The sequence below is a fragment of the Ahaetulla prasina genome, chromosome 1 (genome assembly GCF_028640845.1).
Source record: "Ahaetulla prasina isolate Xishuangbanna chromosome 1, ASM2864084v1, whole genome shotgun sequence".
Classification (NCBI taxonomy): Eukaryota; Metazoa; Chordata; class Lepidosauria; order Squamata; family Colubridae; genus Ahaetulla; species Ahaetulla prasina.
The window spans coordinates 195,735,646-195,749,871 of NC_080539.1; the positions used below are offsets into that span (position 1 = coordinate 195,735,646).

Below are 14,226 nucleotides of genomic sequence, written 5' to 3' on the forward strand. Positions count from 1 at the left end.
TTTAAACCAGTGGTAGTCAACCTGGTCCCTACCGTCCACTAATGGGCATTCCAGCTTTCATGGTGAGCGGTAGAGGTTTTGTCCGATACTGAAGCACTTTCCTTTTTTTTAATTTAATTGACTTTTTAAAAAAATTTCATTGCATTATTTAAAAACATTTTCATTAGGCTTTCATAAAATTCCACATGACAATTTAAATTTCTGAAAATATACTATTTGTATCGCCCGCATATAAGTTTAGTTCACGTTACCTAAGTGAAACTAAATGGCGCTATAGTATATATAGTATATATAGATCCCAAACAAAAGAGCCTCGTCCCAGAATAGCTCATGCATCTCCCCTCACACCATCCAGCTGTAACAGACAAGCAGAGCTGGTAGCCAATGCCCGTCCCCCAAACCCAATCCACGATGTGCGAGAGGCATGCACAGATGATGATACACGGTGCATTACTGTGGAACCGGTGGGCGGTTAGAAAATTTTACTACTAACAGAGATACAAAAGTGGGTGGTAGGTATAAAAAGGTTGACTACCCCTGATTTAAACCATCATAAATGAACCTTGTCCTGAGAAGTGAGAAGAAATAGAACTAACTTGGAGAATAACCCTTCCCGGTACTACTATTAGAAATAGGCTTACTCTGTGAAATAAACTTACTATTTGAAGGATAAAAAGAGCAGATGAGGCATCAAATATAAACACAAAAGTATAAATATAATAACCGAAAAGAAAGAAAACAAAAACAGGCGAACAAAGGACAATATTTGTCCTAAAGATACTTTTTTCAAAAGGCAACTGGACCTTGTTTTTTCCTTGAAGATGTTTCGCTTCTCATCCAAGAACATCCTAGGAAAGAAAGTCCATTTGCCTTTTTAAAAAAGCACCTTTAGGACAGTCATGACCTGGATGACTGAGAATCTCCATAGACATTATATTTATTTAATTACTGATGATCCATGACCTATTGGGTCATCTCAGAGATATGTTCTTATCAAAACTAACGAACAGAATGACCACAGGCAGGTAAAATGAATTGGAAGTGACTTCTGAATTCCTCCAGCTTCCACTGTGGTTCAATGTCTTTGCAACTTTGAATAGTTGCTGAATGAGTGGTCAGTGATCAAGAACTTCTTATATACTCATGAGACTTTATAAACTGGATAAATAAATACATTTCTTCAAAACAGAACTATTACCTCATTTACTCCAACACCTCTAGCCACCGAACAAATTCCTCCAAAATAGCTTAGGCTACTTCTTTTATAATGAAATGTCACATTCCTTCAGAAAAATACAGATTAAAAAAACAATATTAATATTATCTTCAAATGAAATAATAGAATATAAATTATGAGAACATGGGCTTCTTTTATTCAGTTTCTTTAATGTCACTGAAGCAGAATATTCTTAGATATATTGGATACCCATAGTAATTTTATGTCAAGTGCCTTTGCGTTATCTTACCTTTACAGTATTTATAAGTAACTCAAGGGGATAAACAAATCAAATATTCCTCCTTCCTCCCATTTTCCCCATAACAACAATCCTGTGAGGTGAGTTGGGCTGAGAGAATAATTGGCCCCAAATCACCCAACTAGTTTTTGTGCCCAAGGTGAGACTAGAACTCATAGTCTACTAGTTTCTAGGCCAGCATCTTAATGACTACACCAAACTGGCTAGGGTTAATTAACTTATTTCTAATTTTAGAAGTCATAGGAAGAAATAAATGAGCAAAAATGTAAAACTGAGAGAATATACAGGAAAATATCTTACCCGGAAAAAGGCTTCCTAACTGAGATAACATTTTTCTGAATAAGATATATCCCTGTACCAGGGGTGAAATGCTCCCAGTTCGGACCAGATCGCGTGATCCAGTAGCAATGGGGCCGGGTAGTTCGGAGAACCGGTAGCAAAAATCCCTGCCCACCTCTCCACCCCTGTACACGCAATTGCCCGGTCCTCACTTGCCTACTTGCTGCTTCTTTCGGGCTTGCTCCTGCCGTGCTTTGCTTCGGCTGCTGCAATCAATTGCATCAGCTAACAACTGAATATGCCTGCCTGCAATCCATCTCATCCGTGAGCAACTCAATTTGCCTGCCTTGTCCTTTGAATTGGGTAAGTAACTGGGGGAAGCTTTAAAAAAATAGTTAATTGGGGGTTTTTTTAAGAGTTTTTTTTTAGACCTAGCAATTAACTTTACATTGCTACATCTAAATTTAGAAGGAAGTTTTAAATTTAACTGCTTTTATCTAAAAATATAAATAAAATAAAATAATAAAATATTTGTGCAGCTTTCTGAGATTTGGTGTTTCTGTAGTGTTTCACTCTAGCTACAAAAACACACAAAATCTCACAAAGCTGTATGTGGCATTTTGTGTGTGTGTGTGTCAGTTATGTTTTGTGTGTGTGTGTGTGTGTGTGTGTGTGTGTGTAAAGTGTGAAAGTTGGTTTTTGAGCTTTTCGTGGCTGTGTGAGGTTCTTGCTTGTTGCAGGGGCCATTTGGGGTGAAGTGTAGCTGCTTTTACATTGTGTGTGAGTCAGTTGTGTTGTGCTGTGTTGTAGTGTGTGTGTGTAAAGTGTGAAAGTTGGTTTTTGGTACCTCTTATTGTTTTGTATACTTTGTTTATTATTTTTATTATTTATTGTTATTGGCCATGCCCACCCAGTCATCTGACCACAAAGCCACACCCACCAATTAAGCCAAGCCCACAGAACCGGTAGGGAAAATTTTTAGATTTCACCCCTACCCTGTACTATATAGAGATAATTTTTGGACTCTGTGAAAAGCAGTTTTAATTTTGGGTACAATTAATCAAGTCACAAAACAATAAGGAAAATATTCTGATCAATTAAGCTCTAGATTTGGAACTGAAAAGGCTGATATTTTGGCTAATCCTCGTAATTCATTGGGTGAATCGAGAGGTGCTGTATTTAGAAACGCCTGAGGATGAAATGGCTACAGATCCTTAAGTCTCTTAAGAAGAAGAGTGGACCAGACCATCGCTCCTCTTTTTACATACGAGAGGAGATGTACAGCATCAGCACGTTGCTTGATGAAGTTCTGTCGATATCGGGAAAAATCATGAAGCATCTGCCGTGGGTCCGAGTGGACATGAATACGATCTCTGTCTGACCAGGTTTCAACAGCAACTAGAACAACTCTGGTGTTTAGTTGCTCCTTGTAAATCTGTGGGGAGAGACAGGACAAGCACAGGAGTGGAACACTGGGTCAAACATGCACAGTTAGCCAATCAATCAGTGGAAAGACAAACAGGGTAAAGTAGGAGAGAAACATTGGAATATAATTAGATAATATGCTTCCCTAGTAATCAATACTCCATTAAATTTACAGTAATGTCAATACTACAAAAGACTGCATAATTCTCAGTACATGAGTATGTAATATTTACTTTATAGTTTGTGGCAGGAAATCTTAAAAATAGTTAGAGAATGGACAGACCTCATGCTTGTGAGATTTTGTTTTTGTTTTAAGTATAAGAACATACACTTCAAATTTAATAATTCTGAATCTGGGTGCCTGAAGTGAGCAGAACAACAACAATTTGTTGTTAGAGCAAACATCTTTTTTTCTGCTTGAATTCATGAACACCAATAAAGTCACTCATTCTTCAAACTGCATTTCTAGCAATCATAATTTTCATTAGGTAGGTAGGTAAATATAGCCTGTGATCCAGTTGTGTATTTTGCACAACAAGGTAACATCACAGATACATTTTCTGTTTAAACAAATAACCCTTGGTTTCGTTTTTTCAAAGAATTGTCCCTATTGTCATTCTGTCAGGCTCATTTCATAATAGGACTAGAATGGGCACAATGGACATGCACAAAATAATTCTATTTTTTTATCTAAATAGTCTTTATCTGCACAAAAAAACTGAAGTGTTTGTTACACTGGAAGAAAAATATCTAGCATTGTGAGACGGCTTATTCAATGCAGTGCATTTATCAAGCTCTAAAGAAAGCTTGTGTGGAAATGGCATCTATAGCTGTCTGCATTGTAAGGCTTCTTTTTCAAAGAGTTCATTGATAGGGTCTCTTCTTGGCATTCTGTCTTTTCCTTTTCAAAGATTTATTTATTCATTTTCAACACTGGCAGCTTTCAAGTGCAAGGTGCTACACAGGATAGCATATTACAGGAAACTGTGATTCTATAACCTCCCAAAAGGAAGAATACCTTCTGTAAAATTCAAAGAAAATAATTTTTCAAATTCATGGATTTCTTTTCTCTGCATTCTCAGAGGACACTGAATGTTTCTTTCTAGGATCAAGGGTTTGTTTCTTTTTAGTACATATGTATGGATGGTAGCACAGACATCTCATTGAAGCCATGATTACATCATATGTGTCAAGACAACACACAGATGATACAAATTGTGCAATTTATGTTCATTGCATGGTGACATCATGACTTAGCAACATCATTTGCCCCCCTTGCTACACTACAGTAAGGATTATTTTCAAAGATTTTTTTGTAGTTCTACAAACTTTGGTATTTCTTTTGGGTAATATAGAAATTGGGATTTCGACACGCAAGTCTGCTATTGATGTAAATCAGTATTTGTTTTTAATATAAAAAGAATTATGGGACAAATGGTTGCCTTTTCAGTTTATCATTCCCTATTGAATTGAATACAGTATTATTAATTATATTGACTATGGCAATACTTACAGCATCCACAAGATTTACCACCGATTTCGCAAAGTTATTCGTATTACTATGGGACGACCGATGTTTTTTGAACTAGAAGAAAAATGTTAAGTCATAATCCAATCGAAACATTGATTATACTTCATTGCTTCCTAGCAAAGCCAAAAAAAGAAGTGAGCCCAGTAATATTTCTCTTTAAACATTTTTGATTGTATTGATAAAGTTCAATTGCACAAACAATAGCATAAAACATGAATTTGCAATAATTTCCCCTTATAACTCAAATTATTGATTGCAAACCTTCTGCAGCACATAATTCAATGCATTTTTTTATTTCAAGTACAAAATGTTCTGTGAAGAAGACTGTACTTAGTTGTCTTAAATTTGCAATAATAGAAAGAAAACTAGATATCTGCAAAAAGTTTACTATTAAAGTTTTATTCACAAAAATAAATAAATTGTTCTTATAAATGAATATTAATTATTTATTATCAGTTTATTTATATATATAGTGTCTTTGGGTCAGTCTTGACTTCTTGACTATCTAAACCAGGAGTGTCAAACTCACGACATGTTGTCATCACATGACATATCGCAACTTTTTCTCCTTTGCTAATATGGGGGTGGGCGTGGCCAGCATGCGAGTTTGACATCCCTGATCTAAACAATCCATGCAAAATGATTGGGACACAACAAATGAAAAGAATAGCTCCCCATCTAGAAATATATTTTATTAATCTTTGAACAAAAAGGTTAAAAAAATTCCAGAACAAATCTCTCCAAACATTCTACTCTCAGATTATAAGCAAACATGATGAATTTCCAACATCAGGTACAAATATCAAAAAATTTCTGACCTCATAGAAAGACACTGCAGCAATCCTGACAGAATTTTTTAATCAGTATTATTATTACAATATAGCAGGTGGAAATCTGAGGCTGAAAATGAGGTTTCTTGCCTACAATAATTGTAGTCTGGCACTTCCTGATTTATACCTCAGTGTCAACTTAGAATACCTCAATTCAGTACCAGCAGTTTGAGACATTTGAGAAATAGCTATTAAGACAGGGAATCTCTGCTATTAAGTATTAACATCACACTTCGATTCTTACTATGCTACAGAGCCCCTGACTACGACATCGCACATGCGAACATGTTAACCACACTACTAACATGGGCTACCTCTTGCCCACATCCTCTCATCTACCTGGGTGACCTCAATCTACCTCTTATTAACTGGATAACAAATGAATGTACAACTGAACCCATCCATACTACCCTATACAACGCTGTTACAAATCTAGGTCTTGAACAATTAGTAACTAACAATACAAGACTCAACAACTGCCTAGACCTCATCTTCTGCAACAACACAACCTCAATTTATGGACTACAAATAAAAGAACCCTTTTCCAACGGTGACCACAGCATGATAGACTTTTGCCTCAACATACTCCCTTACAAAAATCGTCATAATAATGGTATTCCAAAATATAATTTCAAAAAAGTCAACTATGACCTTATAAACACCGACCTCTCATCTCTTGACTGGCAAAATCTATTTTCAACCTGTATCACTGCTGAAGACCACTATAGAGTTTTCCTACTTGAAGTCAATAGAGTCATTAAACTTTACGTACCACAAACCACCACCAAAATCAGAAAAAACAAATTACCCATATCAATAAAAATGCTCCAATCCAAAAAAAAAATCCCGCTGGAGAAGAAACAAAAGGGCTATGTAGCAAATTTCAAAAACCGCTACAGAAATATATACAACCAAATAAAAATTGAATGCACCAATTACCACACCAAGTAAGACGAAGACCTTATGCGCACAAATTCCAATCATGCTTTTTATAATTTTGTGAACAACAAACTTAAAGACCCATCCCACCACTAAAAGAATCTAACGGTAAAGGATATAATGATGAAACAGTTAAAGCAAACCACTTTAACACATTCTTTGGCTCAGTCTTTGTTAACAGTAATAGCTCATACCCAACATTCCCCAATCGTACCAACAATGAGAACAATGACCTAACACAAATAGATTTCACAGAAGATAATGTTGAAAAAGCTCTTCGCAAACTGAAACCATGGCTATCTATTGGACCTGATGGACTATGTGCATACTTCTTTAAAAAGCTTTCCACTAATATAGCAGAACCCCTAAGCATAATCTTTGAAAAAGCTTTCACGACCAGTTCCCTTCCCAAACTTTGGTCACTAGCCACGGTCATCCCTGTCTTCAAAAAAGGAGACCCCAGCCTAGTTGAAAATTACAGGCCGATCTCTCTATGCTGCGTCACCTGCAAAGTAATGGAATCATCAACCAATCCATTACCCTGCACCTAGAAACAAACAATCTACTCTCTAATAAACAATTTGGTTTCAGAAAAAAATTATCATGTAACTTACAACTTCACTGCAAAAACATATGGACTACAAATCTTGATCAAGGCAAAGCAATAGATGCAACCTACATAGACTTCTGTAAAGCTTTCGACTCAGTAGTACATGATAAACTTCTCCTAAAACTAAAATCCTACGGCATTTCAGGACCCCTCCACAATTGGATAACAGCTTTCCTGTCAAACAGACAACAAGTAGTCAAAATTGGCAGTGCTCTATCAAATCCTGTTCCTGTCAAAAGTGGCGTTCCCTAAGGCAGCGTTCTTGGACCAACACTCTTTATATTATACATTGATGATCTCTGTGACCATATTATAAGTAATTGTGTTCTTTTTGCTGATGATGTCAAACTATTTAACACCACCAACAATACAGCTACCCTTCAAAAAGACCTTGACTTTGTGTCAGAATGGTCAAAAATTTGGCAACTCCAAATCTCAACCAGCAAATGCTCTGTCTTACACATTGGAAAAAAGAATCCAAACACTAAATACAAGCTTGATGGACATTACCTTACAGATGACCCCCACCCTGTTAAAGACCTTGGAGTTTTCATATCAAATGATCTAAGTGCCAAAGCCCACTGCAACTACATCGCAAAAAAGGCTTTAAGAGTTGTAAACCTAATCTTGCGTAGCTTCTTCTCCAGAAACACTACACTACTAACCACAGCATATAAAACATTTGCTAGACCAATTCTTGAATACAGCTTGCCTGTCTGGAACCCATATCACATTTTAGACATTAATACAATTGAACGTGTCCAGAAATATTTTACAAGACGAGTTCTCCACTCCTCTGAATACAACAAAATACCTTATGCCACCAGACTTGAAATCCTGGGATTAGAAAACTTAGAACTCCGCTGCCTTCAACGTGACCTGAGTTTAACTCATAGAATCATCTATTACAATGTCCTTCCTGTTGAAGACTACTTCAGCTTCAATTGCAACAATACACGAGCACACAATAGATTTAAGCTTAACGTTAACCGCTCCAAACTTGATTGCAGAAAATATGACTTCAGTAACAGAGTTGTTAATACTTGGAATACACTACCTGACTCTATGGTCTCTTCCCAAAATCCCCAAAGCTTTAACCAAAAACTGTCTACTATTGACCTCACCCCATTCCTAAGAGGTCTGTAAGGGGCATGCATAAGAGCACAAGCGTGCCTACCATTCCTGTCCTATTGTTTCCTTTCATTATATCCAATTAATATAGTTATTACATACTTATACTTATATATATGCTTATATATTGTATAGTTATTTCATGCTTATGCTTATATATTCTGTGTGACAAAATAAATAAATAAATAAATAAATAAATAAATAAATAAATAAATAAATAAATAAATAAATAAATAAATAAATAAATAAATAAATAAATATGCATTGGTTTCACATGAGGTATCACCCTGATTAACGGTAGGGCTGGCCTTTGCATGAAGACTATACTAATTTTGAACTCCTGAAACCTTCAGACATATGGAGACAGGTCATGTAAGATAGGACAGAGAAGGCAAAGAAGATGACTGTGGTCCTTCTAGCCCCCTCACATAATTTTAATTACATGACAGATGTAATGTTGAACTTGAGAAAGACAAATAAATGGATCAAAGTGAATCAACTTTGTGGTCTTTCTTAGATGTGCTTATGGAAATAACATTGGATATGGAGGCATCAAGTAATACAAGCCTGGCTTTTATGACACCCATAATGTAGTCTTATTTCAAGAATTTCCTGTTGCATATTCCTTAATTCTTTATTCAAAAGTATAATTATCTATATCACCATTAAATATGTATGCATTTTTCACAATCAACTTTTATGAAAAAGAATAGAAATAACTAATAGAATCAACTTACCATTTTATAGTCATTAACAATCATGAGCTCCAAGTATTTCATTTCTTCAAAGATGCCACGCACTGCCTGTAAATTATAAAAAGAACAGATTTAAAAAAAGAATAGGTTGCTATAATGTTTGTCGTGATAACTCGCACTGTGTTCTTAAGTCTGTTTTACTGTATTTACTAAGAGCAAATTATATGGTATTAATTTAATTGGGGGATATCTAACTCAATCTTTTTTCAGTCTTTTTCAAAATGAAAATAGGGGAAAATTCTTTGGGGATACAAAAGTCCATTTTTCTAGCCACAGATATAGTTGGGGTTTTTTTTGTTTTTTTTCTACAACTTCTCATTTTAATTGTAATTTTAATTAAATACAATTATAAATTAATTATAATATAAAATTATAATATAAAAAATTATATTTTTAAAAGGTTTGCCACTGCTTCAGATGATAGGTTAAAATCAGTCCTACCATGCTGTTGGGTGGGAATTCCATTAAGGCCAGTGAGGATGACAAAGATGCTTTCAAAAACCGAATTGCTATCAGATACCACAGCAAAGGTTTTCAACTTAGAAAAAGTATAACCTCCCCCCTCCCTTACATATGAAAGCTACTTCCTCTACAGGATGATGAATAGCTATGAAGGATGAAGAATTCTCTGGATACTGACTAAATAGAACCATGGTCTGACTCAGTGAAACTTCATGTGTTTTGTCATTACTGCACATGTATGTTCAAGAAGAGTCAACTTATATAATGTACAACTTACACAATGAGCACCTGAACAAAGACTGGGACAAGCACAACTATCCCATATTGTTGTACCTGTACAGAATCTGATATAGTTTTGCATCTTTACTGTTGTATGAATCTTTTTCTGCTAATAGTTAATCAATTCACTTTTAAGTGAAGTTTTACATTGTCACAAGGTGTGATATGAAAGCATATGATGCAGTTAATTTCCTGAAACAAAACATAATTGAGTCTAATCAGAAACAACCTTGGAATTCAGTGTATATGACTCTGAGTTCTAGTCAAATAAAGATGAGATATATGACTAATAAATATTAATAAATAAATACGTAAATAACATCTTTTCAGGTTTGATATGATGTTTTTCCATTTCTTTGTTGCTTGTATGTTTATAGCTGTCCAATATCACAGTGCTTGAGTTTGTGTTAAATTCTGATTTTTTTCCTCTCTGAGCCATTCAGAGTCCATATTGCACAAAAGTTAACAAAATATATGCAATTTGTTGGCTCATATTCCCAGAAGGGTTGGGAATATGATCAAGTTGTAAGCTTTGTTTGTTTATTTGTTTGCCATTGTACTTTATGATATTGGCTCTCTTTTTCAAAATAATATATAGACTTTGGAATCTCTGACCAGAAGTACAGATATCTCTATATTTGCAAATAAATTGAATATCACAAAATGCTACGTATGCACTCTTACTGATGGAAAGAAAGCCAAATTCTCTTGAACTTTTCACCAGTTGCAGAACAATCTGTGCATAACAATCTATCTGCATTCATAAGAATTCAAACCATTCATTATTTGAATGACAGTGTTTAGAGATTTGATTTTCAGTTAATAGATCATTGTTTCTAAATATTAATTTAATTCAAAAAGGTTTATGTTTTGTTGGTATTTAAATGCATGTCACATAAACAGCAGCATTTTATTACTTAGCTGAACTATTTCAATCATAAATTGGGGCTCAAGATCCCCAATCTTGAAAAATAATTAATTGTATATGACTACATATAAAATTCATATGACAATGAAATTAATACTATTTAATCTTTAAAAATAGTTTTCATAAACATGTAATTATCTCTTGTAGCAGTCTACATTCTCCAACCTAATTCATGGTCCTTCCCACCTCCTATAGATTTTCTTTGCCCCTATAAAAGTGTATATGATTAAATACTGCCATAAACATTAAGAGGGTTTCTTTTTTACTCGAGTAACCGAGTAATTTTATCTATTTACCTACTACCTACCTACCTATGTACCTGCTGTTTGTTCAATGATTTATTTCAGTTTCACCAATTTGCTATTTGAAATGAAAAAAAATGTGAGGTGAAATAAATGATCTCCTGCAGTACAAATCAGTTCAGCATGAAACTGAGGTCTAATATAGTACTATATTTCACATGTTTTCCCATGTCTTTTAAAAGCAAAGAGATCTTTTGATTTGATGCAGTATTACTGACGTCGTAACACTCACAGCCCTTCTTCTTCTTCTTAGCCACTGCAGCTCAGACAGGAAGGACCAATCAGATGTGGAATCTGTATCTAGAGATTGATAGCAAAGAATTTTCTGTTTTATCACCAGTTTAGCATTCAGTCCTCAACTTTATTCACCGAAATGAAAGTTTGTCTCCAAATGACTGAGTTGATAATGATGGAATGATAAACTATTATTCAAACTATTCATAGTATAAATCCTATCTCTGATTACTTCTGACAGTATTTGTTCTGCATATAATCAGCCTTCTAGAAAAACAAAAACAAATTTAAAGCACTTCTCATTTCAAACATCCTGCATATTCCAGTGAAAGCAGTTACCAGCAACATGTAATATGATGATTATGGATTGATAAATTAACTATTTCCTTTCTTGTAAAAAGAATTTCATTGTAAACATAGGGATTACTGTGTATTATTTGTATACAAATTACAGTTGCTCTAAAATATGGGAACATTACCAAAGGAAAATATAAGGCCAGTTTTATATATACCTTATTAGATTGATTGATTGATTGATTGATTGATTATATTTCTATACCGCCCTTCTCCCAAAGGACTCAGGGCGGTTTACAGCCATATTAAAACAATTTCTACAAATATTAAAATAAGATAAAATAAAATATTTAAATTTGGCTGACACTATAAAACCCATCTAAAACTCCCAATTAAAACTCCCAATTAAAACTATCAGGCCAGTCCTGCTCGATGAAACAGCCATGTTTTCAGCTTGCGTCGAAAAGTCCGGAGATCGGGGAGTTGGCGCATGCCTGACGGTAGTTCGTTCCGGAGGGTTGGCGCCCCCACAGAGAAGGTCCTCCCCCTGGGGGTCACCAGCCGGCATTGTCTAGCCGATGGCACCCGGAGGAGGCCCACCCTATGGGAGCGCACTGGTCGCTGGGAGGCCGTCGGTTGCAGTAGCGGTCCCATAAGTAACCAGGTCCCATGCCATGAAGCGCTTTGAAGATGGTGACCAGTAGCTTGAATTGCACCCGGAAGATCACCGGAAGCCAGTGCAGCCTACGCAGGAGTGTGTTATATGGGAGCCTCGATCTGCTCCCTCTATCACCCGCGCGGCTGCATTCTGGACCAGCTGAAGCCTCCGGGTGCTCTTCAAGGGAAGCCCCATGTAGAGAGCATTACAGTAGTCCAGACGGGAGGTGACACGGGCATGGGTGACCATGCATAGGGCATCCCAGTCTAAGAAGGGACGCAACTGGCATATCAGGTGGACCTGATATGTTATTATTTGGATAATGTGCCATTTATAGTGTTTTTTCTTACAAAAAAAATGGTGTCAGTCTCACTTATGAACCAGCTCCTTACTGTTCTTCAATAAAAAGATTTTAAGTTTCAATTTGATATATGTGGAGTTTGCTCATTGTATCTCATTATATAGAGGACAACTCACTCAGAGAGTTAATCTTCAATATCATATCATGGTATAAGTTGGCCACATAATTTCAATGATATGGCGGAGTAAAGAGCTTTCTAACAATTATATTAGTCTAACTATAAGCTTGTCACAAAGAGCTGTGTATCTAGAAAAGTGGCTTTTAGCAACAATAATTACACTGATTATCTAATTCCACATGGAAACTGAGAATGTTTCTGTTATATCATGACATACTACTATATAAATTTCTATTAACTATACTAATCATTGCTCTGGTAGAAGTGCCATTTATATTATTTAAAGATTTATGGAGTTTATATAATTACAGTAACAAATCTTATTAAAGTACAGTTACGTCATACCGAGATCTTCCAATTGACTGAAGGCATTTGATCCAAATGTTCTCCGAATGACATGTGGTCTACCTGCACTGCTCTGAAGAAGAAAAATAAAAATAAAACAAATAGAATATTGTATTGGTGACATAAATTTAAGCATGATATTGTCATCTAGATGGATAGACAGACAGATAAATAGATGGATGGTAGACAGAAACAGACAGATAGATAACATATAATGGATAAGCTGAACTCAGTTTTGGGGATATATTTTGGAACCTAAAATTCTTATTCATAATGAGTGAGTGGTAAGAGTGTGTGTGTGTGTGTGTCTGTGTGTGTGTGTGTGTGTGTGTGTGTTTGTGTGTGTGTGTGTGTGTGTTCAATTTAATATCTTTATGTATATAATATCGGCTAGAGAATTTAGCATGTGTATGTAGAAACCTGAAATGGTATTTTTGAATGATACAAATTGAACTGTGGAATATTTTTCTTTGGATGTTCACCAAAAATGCAACTGTTTTACAAATATATAAAGAGGAATCTAAGTCAATTCCAACTGGAACTTGAAACTATAATTCCATGCCTTAAACTTAGTTTTCCATATTTAAGTTTCTAACAATCAGGAAGCAGCAGGTGAAGCTAAGCAGAATCATATCAGATACCTGTACAATTAGCACAGGGACCCCCTAAGGCTAGGTGCTCTCCCCACTTCTCTCTCTGTATACCAATTACTGCATCTCTCTGTTACACTACACTACTGAAGTTTGTAGATGACACAATAGTGATTGGTCTCATTCAAGACAATGATGAATCTGCATAGAGATGGGAGGTTGAACAACTAGCCTCGTGGTGCGACTGGAACAATCTGGAATGGAAGACACTTAAAACTGTAGAAATGGTGGTAGACTTTAGGAGAAACCCTTCCATACTTCCACCTCTCACAATACTAGACAACACAGTATCAACAATAGAGACCTTCAAATTTCTATGTTCTACCATATCACAAGATCTAAAATGGACAGCTAACATCAAAAACGTCATCAAAAAAGCACAACAAAGAATGTTCTTTCTGCTCCAACTCAGAAAGCTCAAACTGCCCAAGGAGCTGCTGATACAGTTCTACAGAGGAATTATTGAGCCTGTCATCTGCAACTCTATAACTGTATGATTTGGTTTTGCAACCCAACAAGACAGATACAGACTTCAGAGGATAATTAGAACTGCAGAAAAAACAATTGCTACCAACCTGCCTTCCACTGAGGACCTGTATGCTGCATGAGTCAAAAAGAGG

The 14,226-nt window shown here is 35.6% G+C and overlaps 1 protein-coding gene across 5 annotated transcripts in view; it reads right to left on the reverse strand.

The window, feature by feature from the left end:
* ADAM23 (ADAM metallopeptidase domain 23) overlaps nt 1-14,226 on the reverse strand; it is a 127,387-nt gene that overhangs the window by 80,493 nt on the left and 32,668 nt on the right. For all 5 annotated transcript variants that reach the window (XR_009155479.1, XR_009155478.1, XM_058186321.1 and 2 more), the window contains exons 7-12: nt 12,957-13,029; nt 11,179-11,246; nt 8,958-9,023; nt 4,693-4,764; nt 3,023-3,189; nt 1,199-1,283 (exon numbers count right to left, since the gene is read on the reverse strand). Coding sequence is in view for 3 of the 5 variants with exons in the window: in XM_058186321.1 (XP_058042304.1) it covers nt 1,199-1,283; nt 3,023-3,189; nt 4,693-4,764; nt 8,958-9,023; nt 11,179-11,246; nt 12,957-13,029 (531 nt within the window). In the remaining 2 variants the exon portion in view is untranslated. The remainder of the gene's footprint in view (nt 1-1,198; nt 1,284-3,022; nt 3,190-4,692; nt 4,765-8,957; nt 9,024-11,178; nt 11,247-12,956; nt 13,030-14,226) is intronic.